This window comes from Halichoerus grypus, chromosome 3 (genome assembly GCF_964656455.1).
Source record: "Halichoerus grypus chromosome 3, mHalGry1.hap1.1, whole genome shotgun sequence".
In the NCBI taxonomy this organism is placed as follows: domain Eukaryota; kingdom Metazoa; phylum Chordata; class Mammalia; order Carnivora; family Phocidae; genus Halichoerus; species Halichoerus grypus.
In genome coordinates, this window is record NC_135714.1 from 145,588,545 (window position 1) to 145,612,418 (window position 23,874).

The window sequence follows — 23,874 nt, forward strand, 5'->3', positions numbered from 1 at the left end:
CAGGAACAGAGCAAAGTCCCATTAGATATATCCATATATACCAGAGCATATCCCATTGTAGTCTGCAGTTCACAGGAGTTAGTGAAGGGCAAGGCCTTGCTAAGCCTGGACATTGGCTAATCTCTTTTCTAAATATCCTCTCCATTACTTTGGTAGCTTGGCAAATTCTTTCTCTTGGAAAGGAATAATTTCAATAGGATGCTACCTCGATAAGGACATAGCTTAATTGGTTCAAACAAATTTTAAAAAAATTTCATATGGATACACTCAACAACTTAGCCTAACATCTATTAAAAGCATTTTCCAAACTTGAATTCTGACGTTATAACTTGTTGGCATTCCATGAAAGAGTAAAATCATAGTCTAAAGATGATGTTCCCATGCTTTGCTGAGACCTACTGGTTATCATACAGTTGGGTTATAGGTCTAGTACTTCTTCCTGTGGCTAAGAAACAACTTCTAGTGGCCACCAGACATTTTAGTTGCCATGAAGGGGGAGAGGGAAGCAGAAGTGATAAAACTCCACAGGCTCTTTTAAGAAGACTTTAAGCTTCTTGGGGAACTAACCAAAGAAGGTTTGTTAGTTGGAGCGGTAAAATGTATTGTAACCACTAAATTGATTACTGCAGACATCTTCTGTTTGAGGTATATGCAAAGAATTTTTATGAAGTAGAAATTACATCAAATGTATCTCAGGTTAAAAAAAAGGAAAAAAGAAAAATTTTAAGAATTAACGCAAGGGACACATAACGATTGAACATCGAATTTTAATCTTGAACCTTTTCTCCAGTCTTCAAATTATTAACATGAAAAGGAATGATAAATTGCAATTTTATCATTGCCATATCGCTGTGTAACAAGCCCTTGTTACAAAATCTCCATCTACTGTCTCCAAAAAACCAATAGAAAACCCATACATTATATTATCTAAGTGATCTATTAACAGATGAAATTTTAACCAACTTCATAGCAGGAAACTATTAACAGAGGTACTTCAATCACATAGCTTGAAATATGGAGAAAAGACAGGTAAAAAATTATCTTAAGCTGTAGTAGTCTTTTTACTTTTTAAAATTTTTATAAAATACACTAATTTCCCAAAATAAAGAATATTATGACACATTGGTGTCAACTTACACAGATGAAAGCTGATGTCAGCTTTTTTTCTAACTAAAGTTCATTTCACCAAACCTTTATATATTACATGAATATCCAAGTAAAGTATTTTTTTAAAAATTCAACACACAGGAACATAATGTACAGTGTTTTATAAAAAAAAAAAAAGGTTAATTTAGGAATGATTTCATTTTCAACCACATAATATCTTTTTAAGACCATGAAACCTCTTGCTATTGCAAGAAGACTTTTCAGTTCACGTTTCTATTTCCCAGTTGTAATTCTTAGAGTAAAAAATGAAAAAGTTTTTTTTTGTTTTTTTGTTTTTTGTTTTTTCACAAGAAAACTGTAGCAACAATTTCATTCACTACCAGGCTGTCTTCCCTCCTTTTGCTTTTAGGACTACCCAGACCCACAACTGCGTGGCACCGGAATGTAATGGGGAAAAGAGGTCAATGACATCAAAGAATGGATATAAAAAGATGGGCACAGCTGGATCCTGCCGCAGTTGTAAGGTGTGGGCACTTTCACTGGTGCAAGGCCTCCCAGAGCCGCAAGGGGACTGTCACAGGAGCAGTCTCCTGGCTCATCCTTTATATCAGTCAGCTGGGAGGACAGAAAGGAACATTTTCACTAATGACTTGTATAATGGCTGATGGATGCCTTAGCCAGGGAGGGAGGGAGTACACCCAGAGACCTTGGTCAGGAGCGAAAAGAACATTGTTTATTTTACACCTCCTGCACTGGTCACTTCTGAGCCCAAACTAACCTCAACAGGAAATTGCAATGAAATATACACAACATGCACAGTCTATATTACTGTGGGAATCCAGTAACACATGCAAGATGGTGGGAAAAGAATCACAATGGATGAATGTAAACTTTTCACAGTGTTTCTTATAGCCTTTGACTTAAGCACGAGGGCATCACTTAACCACCACAATCGCACAAACGTTTTATTGTGTCCTGGGCATGCAGATCACTTGGCGTAAAAATGGCGATTACATTTCATAGCCATTCTCAGACAGGAGTACAACTTCAATTTTCCCAATTTCCAACCAATGAATTGAGCTCCTTCTGTTATAAAACTAAATATATTTCTGAATACATTTTTGTTCAAGGGTTGTGCTTTATTTTTTCTTATCACTTCACTGACTTCATTCTAGGGAAATTAAAAACCCACAAAATTATATTGAGGACTAGGTCTTAAGGGTGATTCCTGACCAAACCAGAAAGACAGGGAGTCGCTAACTTCTTTTCTCTCAAGTTTCTGTCTCCCTACCCCAGGCCTTTATTGATTCTGATTCAGTTATATGTTTTGGTTTCCCAAAGAGGAAAACCAAATTAGAGAACTGGCATTTCTGGCTTAAAGAAGCAAAAAAGTAACACAGGTTGGGGGGGGAGGGGCTCATTCTATGTCAAAAAGAATCTCTTGCTCTCAACAGGAGATAATCCAGCTTCTCCTTAGCTATCATTTCATAAATTAATAATTTCTTAAAATCAAAATCCAAAGAATTTATCTATTACAAGAAAAATTCAAGTTTAAAAAAGCAAATAAATTAGTTAAGCCTTGTAAACAATTGTCCATTTTAGCTATATATCTTTTTAAAAAAGGTTTTTCTGTATAGTAAATCAGACAGTACAAGGCACACCTTACACATCAGAATCCAGAGTGACAGGACCCACATACATACATATACACACACACACACACACACACACACACACACACACACACACACACACGCCTTCTTCACGCTGTTGGCTGGCCTAACTGTGCTGGGGGCACTGGGGTTGCACACCAATCCTTTGCTCATCTCCTGACCATCTGGAAGTCCACAAATGTGCTCTTTCCATTAAATTGCTTTGTGCTATTTTGTTGTGTGATGTGACTTTCAGCCTTCTCAATGTTAGTGTCCTCAGATGTTTTCCACAAAGCTTCCTGGGAAAAGGCCAGTTTTCCCATTACGTTGTAATGTGCCTTTGAACCAGCCATCTTCTCGCTTTTTATGAACAAACACAATATCTCCTTCTTTCAGTTCAAGTTCTGCCTCACTCTGAGGAGGATAGGAAACTACCACCCTGTGCCTAGAAAAAAAGAGATATATTTTAGTTAAAGTCAGTCACAGTAGTAAAAAAAAAAAAAAAAAAAGGTGTACTACTGGTCTAAAACAGCTTTAAACATAAACAGTATAAGAAGTAACATAAGTTTGTTTCTAACATTCGTAAAACAACTCAAAATACAACTTTTCTCTGTTTTGTAGAGACTAGGTTTTAATAGAGTTTGGATGTTTAACAGCTCGCTATCGATGACCTAGACTGGTTTGAATGACCTTTACAGGGAAAGCTATTCTTGTGCCCTCCCATAGCAAAAATTTTATTCCATTTCCTAGCAGGAAATGCCCTGTCCTTCCATCTTCTCCAAGAAGAAAGGAGTGAATTTATTTGATTGGTGAGTAGGAGAAGCAGTTGAATAGGTGGGTTCAGTCCTCTCTGAACTACCTGCCTCCAGGCTGAGTGGGTTCTGCTCTGCCTCTGCTTCCACACTGGAAGCATGGAATGGTCAGGGGTCAGGCCTGCCTTCTAGAAGTGGGTCTGGAAGTCTTTCTCTCTGTGTCCCTTACACGTTGGGGCTCGACATGGATGAGGCAGCAATTCTAAGGAAGTTCATCTGCCTTATATACCCAAATTCTCCCTTGGGCAGGCTGTCCTAAGGTCTAGACAGGGAGGGGAGGACCATAGCCACAAATTCAATCTACCACCACCAGTAATGAGGTTGACATTCTGATCTCCATTAGTCTGATAACTGTCTCTTTCTCTATTGGTTTTCAACTCTGATATTAGTGGGAAAAGGTTTAATTATCACTTAAAACCCCCAGAAGCCTTGTTGGTTTAATACTATCTATCTCCCCTCTTCCTTTCTCCTTAGTCTCCTTCTGCAAAATTATGATTAACAGCCATGGAAGACAGATTGAGGTTTTGTGCCCCATATCCTTTTATCTTTCTATTTTTCCAGCACTACTGCTCTCCTTTACTTCTCTCTTGCTTTTCCTAATCAAAGGGGGGAAAAGGTGGTGTATGGTAGCCAACCTCAAAGATGGCCCCAGTGACCGTTGCCTCCTGGTATTCATACTCTTGTGTGATCTCCTCCCACAATGCACAGGGATGATATGTGTGACCAATAAAATACTGTGAAAGTAACTGTGATTTCTGAGGCTAGATCATAAAAGGCATTGTGGCTTCTACATTAGTTTCTCTTGGATCATGCACTCTGGGGAAAATTAGCTGCAATGTTTTGAAAAAACTACATCCCTATGGAGAGGATCACATGGTGGGTAATAGGTCTCTTTTATTTCTTTTCTTTTCTTTCTTTGCTTCCTTCCTTCCTCCCTCCCTCCCTCCCTCCCTCCCTCCCTCTCTTCCTTTGATTTTATTTATTAGAGAGAGATGGAGGGGCAGAGGGAGAGGGAGACAGAATCTGAAGCAAACTCCCCACTGAGCATGGATCCACAACTGTGAATTCACGACCTGAGCCAAAACCAAGAGTTGGATGCTCAGCTGACTGAGCCACCCAGGAGCCCCTAACTGAGGTCTCTTTCTAAAAGCCAACTAACTAGCCAATAGTGATGTGAAAGAGTCACTTGAAAAAGAGTCCCCCAGCCCTGGTCAAGCATTTAGATGACTACAGCTGAGGCTGATATCTAGATGGACTGCAACCTCAGGAAATAGCCCAAGCTGGAACCATCCAGATAAGCCACTCCCAAGTTCCCAACCCACAGAGGCTGTGGGGTAACAAATGTTTATTGTTGTTTTAAGCCACTCAATTTTAGGGGTAATTTGTCACACGGCAATAGTTAATTAAAAAATGTGAACATCTTTCTCCATTTGCTGTTATGCACTATTCAGTCATAAAGGTGATTTTGAGTTTCTATTTTTGTTTGGTTCTTAAAGTCAGAAAATAAGTTTACAGCCTCACAGGACCCACTCTTGACTATAAGTAAAGAATAATATGGCTTAAATAATGATAGTCATAACAAATTCTATAGAACTGCCCCTAAACTATGAAACCCATTAGAGCCCAGTCCTTTCAGAAGATTGCTAGCTTCACCAATCTCCATCTCATAAAAACCTGAACTGACTCTCATTAAGAAGGATCACAGCAAGAGCCCCAGACTATTACTCTAAAAAAAAAAAAAAAGAAAGAAAAAGCATCTCTACAAAAGTCAAGTGACTGCCCAAACCGTTCCTGAGCTACTTTGGGCACATGAACCAAATTATCCTCCAAGGTCTGAAGCAAAGGTATAGCATGGAGGTTGACTTATTATTTCTAAGAAAGTTTCAGTTAATTCAAACATGGATTAACATGTTGAACCCACAAGGTTCAGGGTTCCAATCAAGCATGAACTGAGGGAGGAGGCATGGCACTGTGCGCAAAGGCACTGTGTGTGAAGCTCTGGGCTAGGGGTTGCTTTAGCCTTAAAGGTCATTTGGAGTAGCTTAACTTTGGGCTAATTATCTCTGCTCTCTCAATCTCAGCTTCCTTATCTGTAGAAAGAGATTGCTGTAACTTAAACAGGTACTGTCATGTAATGGAGTAAGATTGTAAGTGTGATGCTCTTAGCACGCTGTCTGTTACAGAGTTTATACTCCCAAATTCTAGCTCCCACTGGGATCATATGGCTTAGGCAAAAGCAGGCAGGGTTCTGGTGCTTCGAGGGGGTGAAGGATGGGCCAGGAAGTCACTGGCCATCTCTACCCAGGAAACAGACTCAGGCCACAGCCTAAAGAACTGCCTGGTAATGAGACTTGACACTTGAGAATGATAAAGTTAGGTTTTGGAATTCCCTCTCTGCTATCTTTAAAAGCGGGACAAATAATTTCATCATAGACTTATCTGAAGGAAGGGATCCAGATGAAAAGATTTCTCAAGTATGATGCCAACATGCTAAAAATTCATGTAAAAAGCAATGTAACAAGTTGCCATTTGGGGCAAGTTAAAATTTGAGCAAAGCTTTGTAAGTCTGGAAAGAAGCATACAAGTGACTCAAATTGCATTCAGAGTAGATCTCTCATGAAATGTATTCCCCATCGGTTCTCTGTGAGCTGCCTTAAAGGTAAAATGGAACAAAAATGGTTCTTGAAAAACTTGAAGTGAATTAGATTAGTATTTGCATTTTATAAAATGCACTAAACCAATTTTGTCAAAATTTTTTGAACTAGAACTGCTGCTGGGCTAAGAACATAATCTTCCTGCCAAGTTCCCAGTGGGAGCAAATTTTCATTGCTAGGTTATAAACCTCTGGGGGTGGAACGAGAAACCATGTGCATAATGGAAACTGTGACACAGTCCTGATTGTATGAAGACTACCAGGTGCAGCGGTAACAGACTCCACTTAGAAATCTTCCAGCTCTGATCCTGGCCTCGAGCCTTGTGAGGTAGTTTGCACACAGATTTCTAACATAGACTCTTAAGGCCAAATTCTGGGCACAACTGGCCAACTATCTCAGGCATGGAAAGTAGAATGTTTACAGACCAACAGACAGCTGTAAGGCACAGCTGCAGAGGCCCTTCACATCTGTTCCTCCACCCTCTGCCCTACTTGGATTATGCTTGTCTTTATTTGGGGAAGTTCTGAACCTCAGGAGTTGAAGACCCCTCTCCCATAACCTCCCATGGGACCTGCTAATCCCACTTTCAAAATCTGTACCCATCTACTCCTCTTCATTGTCACTGCCACCATCCTGGTGGACAAACTCATGTGAACCTTCCACCTGGTCAAATAATGTACCTGTCCTCCCTGCCTCCATCTCTTCTGCCCCTATTCCATGTCTACACAGAACTGACAGACTCTTAACTGGCAACTGTACTTGTTTTTTTTTTTTAAGATTTTACTTATTTACTTGAGAGAGAGAGCGAGTGAACGAGAGAGAAAGAGTAGGAGCAGGGAGCCTGATGTGGGGCTCGATCCCAGGACTCCGGGATCATGACCTGAGCCAAAGGCAGACGCTTAACCACTGAGCCACCCAGGTGCCCCACAACTCTACTTGTAGTTATCTAATGCTCAAAAATCACTACTGGCTTCCAACGCCTGTGAATAAGGTTAATCCTCAGCCTGGTATGTAAAGCCCTCAATGATCTGACCTCCATCTCTCTATCTATACTTACAATGATCTCCATGAAGGTACCAAACACGCCTCTAAACCTGAATGTGCCCACCATATATGGCTTTTACCTCTCCACTCCTTGGCTCATGTGGTTCCTTCCATTGGGAACTCCCTGTGATGACACCTCTGCCCATCCACACCTGATCAGCCTCCCACCGCCTGGCTCCAATTTGCCCCTGCAAAATCTTCTCTAGCCCCATGGCTGGAAGTAATTTCATGCTTGCTCAGATCCCAGAGGCCTCATGTACATTTCTTACGGCACTTAGTGCAGTGTATATTGCATTGTTACCATCTGCATCCCTGTCTCATTTATTTTCTCAGACCCTAAGCTGCTTGAGGGGTGAGAGGATGTAAATTCACTTTAAATGCCTCTTACCACTTAGCATAGTTAATGATAATGTCTTTTTTTTTTTTTGAGAGAATGTAAATGGGGGTGAGGGGCAGGAGAGGGAGAGAGAGAATCTTTTTTTTTTTTTTTAAAGATTTTATTTATTTATTTGACAGAGAGAGACACAGTGAGAGAGGGAACACAAGCAGGGGGAGTGGGAGAGGGAGAAGCAGGCTTCCCGCTGAGCAGGGAGCCCGATGCGGGGCTCGATCCCAGGACCGTGGGATCGTGACCTGAGCCGAAGGCAGACGCTTAACGACTGAGCCACCCAGGTGCCCTGGGAGAGAGAGAATCTTAAGCAGACTCCATGCTCAGTGTGGAGCCCAATGTGGGGCTCGATCTCATGACCCAGAGATCATTACCTGAGCCGAAATCAAGAGTCAGACACTTAACCAACTGAACCACCCAGGTGACCCTGTGATAATTCTTAATAAGCATGTTGAATGACAAAAGAAAAGGCACAATGTATAGTAAAACTATTTTTTAAAAGGTGCAAAGCTCCCTAAAAAGGACTGTAATTTGACAAACACTAAAACATGGAAGGACCTTGAGAATATTATGCTAAGTGAAATAAGCCACACACAATAGGACAAATATGTATGAGGTATATGGCATGGCTCACAGTCTTGGCCCTGAATGGGCTTCTGCCTCTTGCTGGCTTTGTGACCTTCAGTTTTTGTGACAGTTACCAGGGTGGAATTCAAGAAACAGAGGTTTGCTATACAAAGAAGCTCTACTGATACCCCATTGCCAATCTTCCTGGCTTGGGCTATGATGTTCAGTCTTCCACCTAAATGAGCACTTGCAATCTTTTATTTGTATAAATTTTCTATTTCCTTTATTTTTCTGGCCTCTCTTGCAGTCTCTGTAATTCATACATTTTTGTTGTTATTTCTAATCTCTCCTGGTACAGCCTAAATTGGACCCCTTGTGGCTCTGGGAGGCATTCTGCCCATCACCCTGGTCTGGGTAAGTAACCTGCACTGCTTTCTGCCAGTTGCTACAGCAATCTAATATCCAATTAAGTATTTCACTGACAAAACCATACTAGCTCGCTTTGTAGCTTTGCTTGAAGTCCAAGTAAATTATATCCATTGCTTCACCCAGTGGGTTCATTGTCACTAACTCAAATTAATCATGCTAGTTAAACCCGACTGACTTTCTGTAAATCTATCTCTATCCAATTTGTGTGTTTCCAAGTGTTCTAGTTTAATCCCTGATCAAAGATCATTGGTTCTTTTCCAATTTAGGAGATGGGTTTATAGGTATGTGGTTATCAGTTTAATTCCTAAGCTTCAAAATACACACAGAGATGATGTGCGGTGTCTCCTTAAGCCCTTATCTATTCTTTTTCAGAAGAGAAAAAAAAAAAAAGAAAGAAAAGCCTGTCACATATACTTTCTTTTATTGCCATCCCTTCTGAAATATTTTGTTTCTATTTTCTCTTCACTATATCCTAATTATTTTTTCTCCATTACCTAAAATAGAGCCTAAGATACCTGTTCTATTATTTCTGCTGTCATCAGTTATACATCTTCTGCCTCCAGGATAGAGCATTGCTTGCTTGTTTTCCTCAGCCTCTGTGACAAAAAAGGATCCTTTTGTTCCTCAGAGAATTGTCTCCGCTGACACCAAGACCTGTCAACACACCTCAAGGTTCATCCTTTCTTACTGTGAGATTGCTTAAGTCTTTATGTCACGTGAATGCTTCTTTCCATTGAAGGCACTGGCTGCCCTACTCACATTCTTTTACTTTAGATTTATGGGACAGAGTCACGGTTTGAGGGGAAATTTTATGCTTGCTCTCATTATAATCTTTGGGGGAATCCTATCTCATACTGTACCAACAGTATATAATGAGAACTACCTCTACGAAATTCTATCAGTAAAAATTCTACCAGAAGAATCCAAGGCTTCTGCACTCTGCCAGGGCAGGAGCTGTTGATATTTACATTGCGAATCAAGGAATCTAAGATCCTGAAATACTTTCTGAATCATACTGATGTGAAAGTTATTCTTCCCTTCATTTTTAGCAATAAGTACTTTTTATTGTTAAAAATTTTGAAATATCAAAACAGATAATCCCTAAATGATATACTTGGTAGCTTTCTACTAACCAAAAAATTTCATTCCCAGTGGATCATAAGTTGTTTTCCTATACTACTTGTTTCCACACATTTCCCCTATTGTTTTTATAGTCAGGCAGACCTAAGAATACAAGTTAAATAAATACTATCACCATCATTGTATGAAGGCAAAGGGACTGTGAAAGGTTGGTCAGGTTGGCTATTATATTTAATATTCCACTGAACATATGGATTATAAAAATATAAACTTGAGCAGAAATCTTCTCCAAAGACCCCCTTTCCACTTGTAAAAACTGAAATGGTTATTTGAAAAACCTGCCAGAACATTCCAGAGTGCCCGTGCCCATCTGTTCCGTCATTAAATTCTCCATGTTCCCTATCTGATATGCATCCCCCTGCTCCCTGAACCACCATCACCTGTCTGCATTAGCGATTTCTCCTTTTCAGATGCACTGAACAGCAGGATCCTGCTGTTAGAAATGAGCTCCTCTAAGAGGAAAGGGCCAGAATGCAGAAGCCACAGAGATTGAGGACATCTGGCAACTGAAAAGGAATGCATAATGGGGGAGGGAGGCAGCAGTGCCAGAGCCGGTGCCTAGGGAGAGGCTGGGCAAAATGAACTATCAGAACAGTCACATAAACACCACAAATGACAGGGAAAAGAGGAGAGAGTCTCAGGGCACGAAGGAAAAACTGCAGATCAATGCCTGGGGGTGGGAAGGAAAGAAGGAGCCTTTGTGACCAAAAGAAAGTAAACAAGTCCCTGGACTAACTCCAGGGACAGAAGGCCCTATCCCTGGAAAGCGGAGTAATACTGCAGGAAAAAAGGTTGACTCTCAGAATAAAGGATTAAGTGGATGCAGGACGAAATTTCAAAGCTTTATGAGGAGCACAGTAGATGAGGGGAAAGATAGAATGATTTTATTTGTGGAGGAGGAACACTTTTTAAGGTAATGTCTCATTTCAAAACTGGTTCTATAAGGATTAGAACTACAAAAAATTATTTCACCAAACTATGAAAATACATAATAAACTGTGTACTTTGTACTTAGTGCATGTAGGTTGTTTGAAGTTTATTCTTTTCCAGTTTATTTTTTGGTAAAAAGGTATGCCCCCCCAATTATATGAATGAAGTCCTCAAATTTTGGTGGGCACAAATGTTCATCTGAAATACAGACTTGAGGTTAATTTAAGTCTTTTTAAAGTGTAACATTTTATAGTCAGACTTCAAATCAGTAACTGAAAATGCTACCCAAAATGCAATACCTCCACAAATTAGAAATTTGCTTTATTTATAAAATGCAGGTAGAAAGGGAATAAAGCTTACAGAAACAATAAAACTGATGGCACTTTTAAAAATAAATGTTTATCTATTTATGCATTATGTATAAAGTGTCCGCTATTTTTAGTGTACTTCATGATGTTTTCCTGGCCCACCAACAGTGCTTTTTAAATTCATGTGATCCTAGCAGATATCTGTCTTACTACATACATAGTTTTTCCCAGTGTAACTCCTAGAACCCCACTGGTTGTATCAAACAGATCTCCCATCTGTAATCATTACTCAAGGCCAGAATCACTAAAACAGGGCTCCTAGTTCCAAGCGGAACCGAACCAAGTCACTGTGCCAGGAGGGGAGTCAGGTCTCTGAGAACCGAGCCACACTCTCCTAACTCAGGAAGAATAAAGAGAATTCTCTTAGTTGGCAGAATCTCCTGGACAACTAGCAGGTAATGATGTCAACGTCTAATAAAAAACGCAAAGGATAAACCGAGGGAGCAGCTGCGGGCAATGGAAGAGCAGCAAGAAGAAGGAAGATGTGAACCAAGTTCCAGGGATTAACAAGTTTCATCTGGATACAATTCTGGAGTGGTTGTCTGGAGAAAACAAACACAAAGAGGGCTGGAGGCCTAACCCATGGAAGAAACACAGCAAATGGTAAAAGAGAGCCAGAGCTTGACGGTTACTACAAATTCAGTTAAAAACATTTTGGGGGTTGTGGAAAAGTATCTCGATGTCAGAACAAATACTCCAGCATAAAGCTTGCTAGGCATTTCTTCGTTTTCTCCGGGAGCAACAGTGAACTCACCTCTCACAAACCACAGGCCTAGACTCATTCATGACAGGGCCCAGGGAGGAACATGGCTGTCGAGGCGGCGGAGCGATGGGAACGGCGGAGTCCTGAGAGCCGGTCTTCCGATGAAGAGCGTCCTGGGCCACAGCGGCTGCCGGGCAGTCCCCGTCTGTGGGGCAGGAGCCGACCCTGCCGTGGGCGCCCCCTAGCGGCGGCTCAGGACCCACTGCTCCCTGCAGAGGCAACTCGCCGCCACCAAGCTCCACTTCCAGGGTGGGTGAGGCTGGAGGAGAGGCTCGGGGCTTACGTTTGGTGGAGGCGCTAGAAAGCAACTTCAACAAACCCTTTTTTTCTTTCTAGAAAAAAAAAAAGGTACATTAATTGGAGACGGACGGTACTGTTGTTATTGTAATCGCGATAGGGTGTTACAGTTTTGATTTCTGGTTTGATTTTTTTTTTTAAAGATTTTTAAGTACCTCTACACCCAACACAGGGCTGTAATTCACAACCCCGAGATCAACGGTCGCATGCTCTACCCACTGAGGCAGCCAGGCGCCCCTGGTTTGATCTTTTACAATTTATTTCTGCGGATATTTGGTTATTTGTGATCTAGCTCCCAAATCCTGTATGATGTTAACCCAACCTTTTGTCTCACTTTCTTCTCCCTTTCTGCCTGCCTGTTTTTGCTTGTTTTGGACACTCCAATGTTCATCACTATCTTCTGCTGAGGTAGAACAGACAGATAAAAAAGAAGTAAAACAAAAACTCACCAAGTCACATACCAGGCTTGGTGAAGGCAGAAGTAGACATTTTATGACAAAATGGAAATTTCTGATTATGGACTTAATTTCTTGAAATTATGACTATCTTACCTCTAATTCTTACATGCTGAATTAAACATTATAGCATTTTACTCTCCACAGACTTGATTCTATTTTTTTTAGCTTTTTTATATTCATTTGTCAGAGAGAGAGATTGCGAGCGAGAGTGCACAAGCAGTGGGAGCAGCAGGCAGAGGCAGAAGCAGGCTCCCCGCTGAGCAGAGAGCCCAATGCAGGGCTCGATCCCAGAACCCTGGGATCATGACCTGAGCTGAAGGCAGATGCTTAACTGACTGAGCCACCCAGACTTGATTCTTACCACTTACAGGTAGTGATGTCTTGATCAGGGTTAAGACTAAAACAGTTCTCACATGTCACCACCTTGAGGAAATTTAGTAAGCCAATAATGACAGGAGTCAAACCATTTCTATTGTGCAACAATCTCCACAAGCCAAAACTCCACAAGATTTTATATAAAGCTTCAGTATAATCAAAAACATTTTTATGTCGCTTTGCAGGCAAATGTAGAAAAGAATTTTTTTTCCAGCAATCCTACTCCACAAAAACCATCTCTTGAAACTTTGTCTGTTTTGACACTTTCATTCTTTGCTCTGCTAGGAAAACCAGATCTAGAGCTAACTTTTCTTCATTTCCAAAACCTGTGTCTATGTTCTTTCTGATGATCAAGCATAGAAAATAATCATTTTACATCATTTTACTAAGATGTCAATGACATCATAAAGTCATCTGAATGGAAACATTGCTTGAAAATTAAACATTTCATAGAGAAATAATTCTTTAGAAAACTCTATAGACAAACTCAAACTAGAATCATTAAGGTCCACTAAAAGGGAAATAGAATTATGAGGGGCCCACCCAAAGACAGAACACTGAGGAATTTTTCTTGAGAATATGAGTTAGTTCATACTCAGTAAAAATCCCTTGGGGAAAACGGTCTGAATCCATAATAACACAGTTCCATTAGAGACAGAATGGCAGAAAAAAGAAGAGACAAAAGTAATGATTTAACCAGATGATGAAAAAGCATTCCAGGGAAAAAGCATCCCAGGAAACTGCAGGCCCCATTTACGAAATACTGTTCAGAGTACGAACTAAGCCATGGGTTAGAAACAGAGGACAGGGAAGGATGGTGGGGAGCACTGAACTCATTTCTGTACAGCTCAACTCAGGCTGCAGATGAGCAGAACCAATCAATTGATCCCCACCCCCTTCTCCCCATCCTAGCCTGAGGAAGATTCTTCTGCATTTTTCTTCAGGGCCTAGCCTTAACTCACCTTTCAGGCTTTTCCTTCATTCCTTTAACTTCTCATTTTCCAAAGGGCTATTAATACATTCCACTAAAGGACCCTGCACACTTGGACTACCTGCTTGAGTGCCTGTATCTCATCCACCCAGTGCCTAGTGCAGAGGTGCACCTACTGAGCTGAGAGGCCAAGACTGAAAGAGGAGACAGGTGGGAGGAAGGGAAAGACTGAGCTAGCCCCAGGGCTAAGGCCCTAAGGACATTTTGCAATTCCTAAATCCCGTGGAGATAAAGATTTCCCTTTATACAGTGGCCAAAGAAGTGGGCTGACCAAATGCCTGCCAAAGCTGCTGCCACACTTCTTTAAGGGAGCCTGAGGTCTGGAGGGCCGACAAATGAGCTGAGAAAGAATAACGTCTACACTTCTAAGGGGGCGGGGGCAGTCGGCCACAACTTCCAGCTATTCCTGCTATGATGTAAGAAAGCACACTCTAATCCCTGGACCCGGACAGATCCACTGAGAACATCAAGTCCAGTGATAAATTACAATCTCAGCAAGACACAGCTACAGATGTTTCTTAAAAGCTCAGTTCTGGGCACTCAGAAAAATTCAGTTAACTGAATGGAGCTCAGGGAACAGCCTCTAAAGTGATTAAGAAGAAGGATGACTTGGTTCATCTAAAATGATTAAGCACATTAAATACAGCTTGCTTTAATGACTTCTAAGGGATGTGTTATCATCATCAGCTGATGCCGACTACCCACGGAGCAGAAGGCAGAAGATTAGGTGTTGTGGCAGGGTGTGGGGGTACGGGGTGGGGGTGCTAACATGGAAAAGATGCTGCCCTAGTTCCACCGAACTGTGCTTTTGATATCATATTCTGATGTTTTCTACATTAGCAGAACAGTGTGCCACTGGAGAGAGAATTTTGCAAACACAGACACTTATCATCTAAGGGCACCTTTGTTTTTTTCAAAATCCAATAGCAGAAATGAAAACTATAGATGAATTAATAAAGACTACACTTCAGCAAAGCAATTTTTTAAATGTAGTGTTAGCATGCATGAAAAAGGGACATTATCTTTTAACATGAACCTTAACAATTCTCCTGTGGGTTTTCCAAGAAATTATTCCTAGATGGAATAATGTTTTTATACTCATAATTTTCTCTTCAGAAGATCTGATGATTTATTTATTTATTTATTTATTTAATTTTTTTTTAAGATTTTATTTATTTATTCATGAGAGACAGAGAGAGAGAGAGAGTCAGAGGGAGAAGCAGGCTCCCACGGAGCAGAGAGCCCAATGCGGGACTCGATCCCAGGACGCTGGGATCATGACCTGAGCCGAAGGCAGACGCTTAACCATCTGAGCCACCCAGGCGCCCAGATCTGATGATTTAAAACCACAACTCATACAAAAAAGAACTATTTGGGCCAGAAAATAATTACCAGATGATGAGAGAGAGTAATTTTTATATATAAAAATAATTTCTGAGCATCACCTAAATAACTTTCTATTAGTCATATCACAGAGGATGAATATAATATGGGAGACCTCAAGTTCTCCTTCCCAAGCAAAAATAAATTCCATTTGAGGAACTCATAAAGTTAACCACATTCTACCCACTGAGTCTTCTTTATTCCTCTCCTTGCCCTCAGATGTACAAAGAAAGTAGCAAGAGATAAATAGTCTTCCGGGCCATTGTCATCAAAAATCTACACAGTCATATTCCCAAAAATCAGTCACTATAAGGGATCTCAGAAGCTTAATTCATATGATTGTCTAATAATAATCACTCATTCCTTTAACAAATATTTACTGAGTGTTGAATATGAACCAATAATGTGCTAGGCTCTGGGAATACAATAGTGAACAAGACAACAAGGAGTTCACATTCTCTAGCAGAGACATTAACACTGCTGTAGAACAGGCGCTCTGCAGAAAAATAAAGCAGGGTAAGGGGAGAGTGATTGATCGGGGGTGTTATCTGAGATGGGAGGCTCAGAAAAGCCCTTTTTAAAGAAGTGCAGAGAGAGAGGGAAAGGCCATGTGAAATTTTAGAGATGATTAAACACCACTAGGTTCAAGAATCTTGTTAAATGCTTTTATAAGGATTTCCACATTTATTCCTAACACCCAGCTGATGTGACAGGAACCAGTATTATTCTCATTGCCTATACCTCTCTAAGGCTGCCTAAAATCACACTGCTAGTAAGGGGTGGAAGTGGGACTTGAACCTAGCCTTTGCTCTTCTGAGAGTTCAGCAGAGGCAACATCTCTAGAAGCACATCTACTCGATGGAGCGATAAGAGCAGATATGTTTGCCTGAGGGCTGCACATCATAAGGGTCACTCTGTATGGAACTGTGTGCACATCTGCACTGTCCAGACCCGGATCCCAGCTGTTGGCAGGGGCAGGAGTGGGACTCTGATCACTTAACATGGAATGAAGTGGCGAAGCTCACAGACCAACTTGTTTTTGACAGTGAAATAAGAACTGGGAGGAAGGAAAATCATATTAGCAAAGAAAGTGATCAGCAGGAACTCTGGGACAAGTGTTCAGAACAGAAGAAAACAGGTACTGACTTTTTAAAAATTTTATTTTTAAGTAATCTCCACACCAACTTACAACCCCAAGATCAACAGTCGTATGCTCTACTGACTGAACCAACCAGGCACCCTGAAAATGGGTATTTAAAAACTAGATGAACCCTCTGCTTAAGAAAACCAAGAATTAAGAGCAAAGGTCCTCAAACAGCAGACTGTTTGAAGAAGACCTATGGCTACTTCAGGGAGGGAGTCACTAGGACTTTGGGGGTGGGACATTTGAGGCACTAAATGTTGATCTTTTGTGGGCCACTTTTAGAAATGTTATCTTTTAGGAAAAAATCTAGAATATGCCAGAGGGCATGAGAACCAACACCTACTGCTGATTGATATGGGAATAAATGACAATGTCAGAGAAGACTTACACCATGAAGGTAGGGGAAGAAAATGGAAGCACATGAAGTAAAGTGGGGCCTCAGAGATGGTTTCTTTTCTTTCTCTGTGTGAGGGTTAAACTGTTAAATTAATTAAACCATTAGAGATTCAATTAGAGGCTATTAGGACTGAGGTGATTTTAATGTCCTAGCAGCCTCCGTTAGCAAACCAAAACCTAAATCTGTAAACACCTCCAGGTTAAGAAATCAAAACCTAAGGATAACCAATCACAAACAGCCAACTGGGCTTTCCCAAACAAGGCAACCACTTAAACTATAGCCAATCAAATAACCTCCCTGCTCTGCTTTGATGTGTCCTCTACATAATTCTTACCCCTGGCTCCTGTTGGTAGAGCGCTCCTAAGCACTTCCAGTTTGGCACTGCCTGATTTGAATACGTTTTTCCTCAAATAAACTTAGAATTTTTAGTATGTATCAGTTTGTCTTCTAATAAAACTTAGAAAATACAAGAACAGTCAATTACATAATTGGTGCTGGAAAAAAAGATTTTATTTTCTGGATAAAAGCATAACATACCAAAATAATATTTACTGTATTTTGGTATATGAGGGGGAAAAAGTAGATATACACCATAGTATTAATGGCTGTCTTTGAAATCTTGGATCATATTTAGGTTTTCTATTTGGATATTTAGATTTTTCTCTCACTTCTAAATAAATGTCTATTTAAAATTTTTTTATAATAAGAAAACACAATAAAACACACACACAAACACATAGGAGTATCTCATAAGGACTGGGAAACTCATCTGCCTGGAGACTAGCTGATCAAATAATGAAGCCTTTAAACTGAACATGCAGTTAGAAAAATGTCCAGATAAAGCTGTTAAACTGATAACTGTAGAAGATGCGAGGGATCCCATAGAAAAAAGAATAACAATGGCAGAAAGGCCCAGGATTTCAAACAAGAAATAACTGAGATAATGTTTGGAAATATACTGCAGAGTTTCAGATGCTTATTTATCAAACCACAGAACGCAGTTACCAGACAAAATTAGCTACAGGGACAAAAACTATTTTGTTTTTTTTAAGTCAAGGACAAAAACACATTTGAGATAAGACTTCCAAATAAAATATTGTTCAAAAGGAAAAGCTTAGTTAGGCGAGGAGCTGTAATAGTCCTATGTGCACATCAAAAAGTTATATGTCTACTATGGAACACCAGTGGTAGCTCACTACGGACATTTATGTATAGAGAAAAGGACAGGGCACTCGACAAGCTATCATTTGGAGGACACACCACACACTATCTAAAGAATTTAAGTAAATGGATGATGCTGATCACAAAATAATGAAAGCAGATAGAGATAACAAGGAGACTCAAATACCTAGATATCTGCTGGAAGTCTCAACTAAAACTAGGGTCTCTATACACTTAGAATCTCTGATGTACTTTTTCCTTGAATTGTTGATAATTTAATCTCACTTTGGATCTAATTCTGATCAACTGGGGGAATGGTAGAGACCAGTAGGGGGTGGAAAGGTTCAGCTGGTGAAGCAGAAATACTGAAAACTTCGAAGTAAGCACCCAAAGTTGGCTAGTCAGATTTGAACTCTGAAGTTTAAAATAACTGATTTTAAAAGTTCAAAAAAAATATATGCATGACCTGAAACTCAAAAGGAAAGATACTTCAAGAGGAATGGGAGGGCTCTCCAGAACTTAATTCTAACCATACAACTGCAAATTATCTGAGCAGATGAAAATGTGGAGGCATCTAAAGACAGTAATGTGATCCCCCAGAGAGCGGCCTAATGGGCTCAAATTTTTAAAGGACTCGGTACAAAAAGATCAAGAGAAGGGACCATAAGAAAGAACATATCATGGCCCATAACAGCTTAAACTTGAAAAAAAGGGGGGGGTAGCCTTAAAGTTATGTTTGAAATCAGAAGAACAGGAAAGATACAGGCCTCCTGTTTGAGATGGATGGTGGGTCTCAGAAGATGTGAAGAAAGGGAAGGATAATCTTTAGACTAGAAAGAATGAATAAACCTTGATAAGAGGGAAATGGGTGAAGAGACTGGGATTTAGAGATCCAATAATTACTTGCCAGGATGAATTCACCCCAGCATACACAGAAAATTAACAGCTAAAATGCAACCAAATAATCTTTGACAGATCCTGGTGAACCTGAGATCAGGTTCAGGTTCAGGGCAAGAAGGGCATGTGTAATCCTAATTTTCAAAAAGAAGACAACAATGCACTTTGCAGACTGTCTGGAAAATTCTAGAATGATGTAGTAAATGAAAGGAAATGAGTCATGGAGGAGGAGACTCCTCTAGGACACACTTGCTAACATGAGTAACAGCTAAAATGATGGGGGACTGGGGAATAGTTTGGATGGGAATGTAAAAGACATCTGGATTTTGACAGGCATCTGATAAGTTCTCCCATGATATCCTTGTAGACCTGATGGAGGAATGTAGACTAAATGACACTCCAGTCATATTAATCATGAAATTATTGATTTTATATTAACCAGGAGAAGTCTCCCTGGTGGATCTGGAACATTCAGGAAAATTTATAATCTGTGACATAAGTAGTAGTGACAAAAACTTCAGGAGTATAGCCTTAAAAAAGAAGATAACTCTGAAATAAGTCAAGGCATCATACAGAAAGAAGATCAACAATTTCTATGTAGCCCCTCAAATAAAGAAAATGGCATGGGACACACTGGAGCTAGGGCACTCATGGTCAATGAGGGTGTCCAAACAGAGGCCAGTGACCATCTGTCAAGGATGGGGACTCAAGAGGATAACCCGTTAGGTGCTGTATTAGTTGCTGCTGTAACAAATTATCACAAACTTCATGGTAAAAATCAGGTCCTAAAATTAAGGTGTCAGCAGGGCTACATCCCTTACAGAAGCCCTAGGGAAGAATCTGTTTCCTTGCCTTTTCCAGATTCTAGAAGAAGCTGCTTGCATTTCTTGGCTTGTGGCTCCCTCCTTGAATCACTCTAATCTCTGCTTCTAATGTCACATCTCCTCTGGACCCAATCCTCCTGCCTCCCTTTCAGGAAGATCCATGTGGTTATATGGGGCCCACCCAGATAAGGTAGAATTATCCCCTCATCTCAAGACCTTTATAAAATCCCTTTTGCCATTAAGGAAACATATTCTCCTTTCAGGGCTTAAGATGTGGACATCTCTGGGGAGCCATTATTCTCTTTGGCACAAGTCCCTTTCAAGCTTGTGATTCAATGAATTCTTTCCTGGGAGGGCAAGAGCTGAAGAGTCCCTGTTCTCAGTGACTGACTGTCCCGAAACCTTAAATTCTAAACTACAAAACAATTCTTTAAAGATCCTGACAAAGTTGAACATGTCAGCTTGAGTACAAGTTTAATGTAGTTAATTATAAACACTGAACAGATACCAATCCTTTTCACAAACGCTAAGAGTAACCCAACAATTAAATATTAACTTTTTAGTAGGCTGTAAAGTTTATTTCCTTATAAACCCCTATTTATAGGCTTACCTAACCATTTAAATAGAGCGACATACATTACCACTGAACCAGGTGGCTAAGAGTTTATGATTACCCTAGAGCTTCCCAGAACTGGGCTAGAACTTTAGGAGAAAATGCACAAAATACTGAGGAAAATACCAGATTTTCCTCAGGTTGCTACTACATTTGATTATAATACAATTATCCAGACTTTATTATCACTCTTTGATTTCTGTTCATAGTTACTCACCATCAATTTCCCTTGCCTCCAACCACCTGTCTCCAAACCCAACCATAGGTTAGTCTTTCAAACACAGCTTTCCATTTATTTTTTTCTTTGAAATTCAGCCCCAAATGAGATTTTTTTAAAGATCTAGGAATGTAGAAAATAATTTTTCACCCATATTTCAAGTCAAGAGGAAAACCATCCATGCTGATTATAATCCAATATGCTGTAGAAAAAATAAACCCACAATTAACACTTCTGATCAACAATTTCAACCCTTTTGTATATTAAATATTTTTTTGTAGAACTGACTGAATAGGAAGACTTAAGGACAGCACAATCATGAAAGAATGAGTAACTAAAGGGGAAAGGAAATTCTTCCATGAGATGTAAGCTGCATGAGAAGTGACTAAGTCTTATTCACTGTGGTCTCCCTAAACATACAATACAAGGCCTGGCAACTAGTGGGTGTTTCAATGCAGAGAATCATGAATCGAGCACCTGGCATGGTGACTCACACATGGTAAGCATTTGAAGGATTGTTGAACAACGAGTCCTTTCATTAGTTAGAAAGGATGGGACACAACATAAGCAGAGGAACAGGACGTTGGTCTTACTTTAATATCCTTGTCTGGCTTGGTTGCTGAACTGTTCCCACAGGCCAATGAAGCACTGTCAGGAGAGGTGGGGAGTCCAGGAAGAATGGTCACCGCCCGGCCACCGGGCTCGGTCTCCAGAGAGGCGGTGGTGATGTTTGAAGAGGTCAGTGAAGCAGCCGCAGCACATGCCAGAGGGGCACTGACTCGACCCATATTAACAGCAGCCACGTGGGTGGCAGGGCCTGCCACTGGAGGTGGAAGTTGTGGGGAGGCCAAGGGATGATGGGGCAGGCCCACAGATGCAGGGCCCAGGCAGGCGGCGTTCTGTACCTGGATGGGTGTCACCGCTGCTGTAGGGCGTTCTTGGTTATGTGCTGCAACTAGTAGATGACAGGAGAGAAAACAGCAAAATTGGCCTTTCTGATAGACGCTACTCACCAAAATATGAGTCATTTCCGTACCTCAGCCCATAATGAAAGGCTGCTATTGCATTTTTACAGTAAATAATGGATGTATGCTGGTTTAAAAGCACTTAATCTTAGCTGGGTCCCTAGATGCTGTTTTCCTTCCAGATCAGCTCTTTAGTCTGTAGAGAGCTTGGAAACTTAGCTATAACCCCAGGCTGTTCAGTTAGAGAGAAGGTCTTTCCACGGATTTATGGACACAGCCTGTCTTTGATGGTACTCTAGAGTGTCAGATTAGGTTGGCCTCCAGTCCTTTTTAAAATGATTCTCTTTTCAATCAATCCATCCATCAATCAAAATTTTTCTCCCTTTTCTTACTAACCATTTTCCTTCTTTTGGTTTTTATGATAGAATTTACAAGTTTACCCCACCACTGTTACCCAAGACCCTTGGGTAGGTTTTCAATGCTACAGAAAGAAGAAAGTCATTTAAGATCCCATTAGGTTTAAAATAGACTTGAGATTAAGTTCATCAGAAATAATCAGCACACTGGTTAGCGGAGTACGATGTTGTGGTCACGCGGCTGACGGCAGTGAGATCTGAGCTCCTACAGTCTGGACTGCAGAAGTCATATTTTCAAGTCCTATCGACATTCTTAGGATCAGCCTAATTTCTTTCAGACTTTCGATCTGTAGATCAGGCTTGAATTAATGTGCGGGGCAGGCTTAGCCAAAATAAGCAGATGTGAAGTACCCCTGACTAGACTGTGCCTGCTTTATTTCCTAATGTTCTTCATTACTGTAACACGACATCTGCTTTTCTCTACAGCGTTACAGAAGAGCTGGTATGAGGCAAGCACCCCTTTCCGGGTACTTTCCAGTCTGGTCTCCTCCTTACCTGTCCTCACAGCATTGCGGGCCTGGTTGACTGTCATCTGCCCGGTCATGTGCAACAAGACCTTAGCCTGAGGACTAGTCTGGATGTGAGCTGCTGACACCACGGCTGTGGGGACAACACTGGGACTCCCGGCCATACCATTTCCCTGGAGCTTCTGGGCAGGCCCTCCTGCAGTGGAAGGACTGACCATAGTCACCCCTCGACTTGTCTGACCAGCAGTAGACATAGGGACTTTAGCTTGGGAAGCATTTGTCACGGTCCTGCCAACACAGAAACAGAGACAGAAAGCCCAATCCATCAGCAAAACGGGGGAGAGAACAATTAAAGGCAAGAAAAATGACTGAGGGCTTTGAGACAGAACATTTTAAAGAATGAATGGAATTATTTCTACAAAATGTAAGAATCACAAATTCAAAGTAAAGATGGCCCTGAGGGAGAGAAAGGTCTGGAAATATATTGTGAGTCACAGAAAATTACATGTCGTATTTTGCTCAAAAATATGCGGTTACTGGGTTCAGCTTTCCATATCAAGGCTCAACACCTCCACTGTCTTTAAGGCCCTGGATTCTTCTGCTTCAGCCATCAAAGAAGTTGATTTATTTGTTATCGCTGCTAATAACATTAGCAGTTTCGCTCCTTTTTCAGAGCTTTGCTCATGTTTTTTGCCCTTCTCCCTGCTTGCCCCCAGGTCTGCATCACACAAGGACCTGTGTACGTGCATGCATGTGCACATACACATATGCACACACTCTTGGAATATTCTCTCTGGCCTCTCTTGATATGTCTTAATCTCATGTATGTTTCAAGGTCCAGCACAGATCTCTTCTTTTCAAGAAGCCTTGCCTAAGTTTTAGGCTTAAGACCTTATGATTTTATTGTTTCATGTGAATTTCTTCTTTCTATGGTCCTTGATGACAAAATGTATTATTTTTACCATGTAAATTCTTTAGTAAATACTCCTGATTCAGTAAAAGTTCCTTGATAGCAGGCCCATGTGAAAAGGTTCTTTTACATTCCTCCAGATACAGACAGCTCTAAAGGAACATTTACAGGTTGAATTAAATTAAATTAGGTTCAATGTAGTTTTGTGTCATGTATTTTTTTTTATATTCTAAATTCATTTAAACAATTCTATATAAAGTAGCTTTCTACTAAGTAGAATACTTCATTAACTCCAACATCCTTATTATTTACGATGATAAATAACAGAATTTATTGTAAGTAAGCATCTCTCCAGAGACTTTTAATAATTTGTTTTTGAAGGTTATGAAAATGCTTTCCTTCATTAGCTTAGTCTTTGTTGTGGTTTGGTTTGTTTTATTTCCCTCAGTTGTTGTGGTGGTTTTTTGTTTGTTTTTTTTCTCACCAGGGCAAGTCTATCTGCCAT

General features: G+C 40.6%; 1 protein-coding gene across 4 annotated transcripts in view; it reads right to left on the reverse strand.

Moving 5' to 3' along the window:
- Window positions 1-749: 749 nt before the first annotated feature.
- SH3RF1 (SH3 domain containing ring finger 1) overlaps window positions 750-23,874 on the reverse strand; it is a 178,651-nt gene continuing 155,526 nt past the window's right edge. For 3 of the 4 annotated variants that reach the window (XM_078069425.1, XM_036087549.2, XM_036087548.2), the window contains 4 exons: window positions 22,488-22,747; window positions 21,205-21,566; window positions 11,846-12,186; window positions 750-3,204 (listed from right to left, as the gene is read on the reverse strand). In XM_078069425.1, the coding sequence (XP_077925551.1) occupies window positions 3,036-3,204; window positions 11,846-12,186; window positions 21,205-21,566; window positions 22,488-22,747 (1,132 nt within the window). In that variant the 3' untranslated portion in view covers window positions 750-3,035. Of the gene's footprint in view, window positions 3,205-11,845; window positions 12,187-20,611; window positions 20,814-21,204; window positions 21,567-22,487; window positions 22,748-23,874 lie in introns of those variants that run through there. The other variant, XM_078069426.1, reaches the window with a different exon arrangement.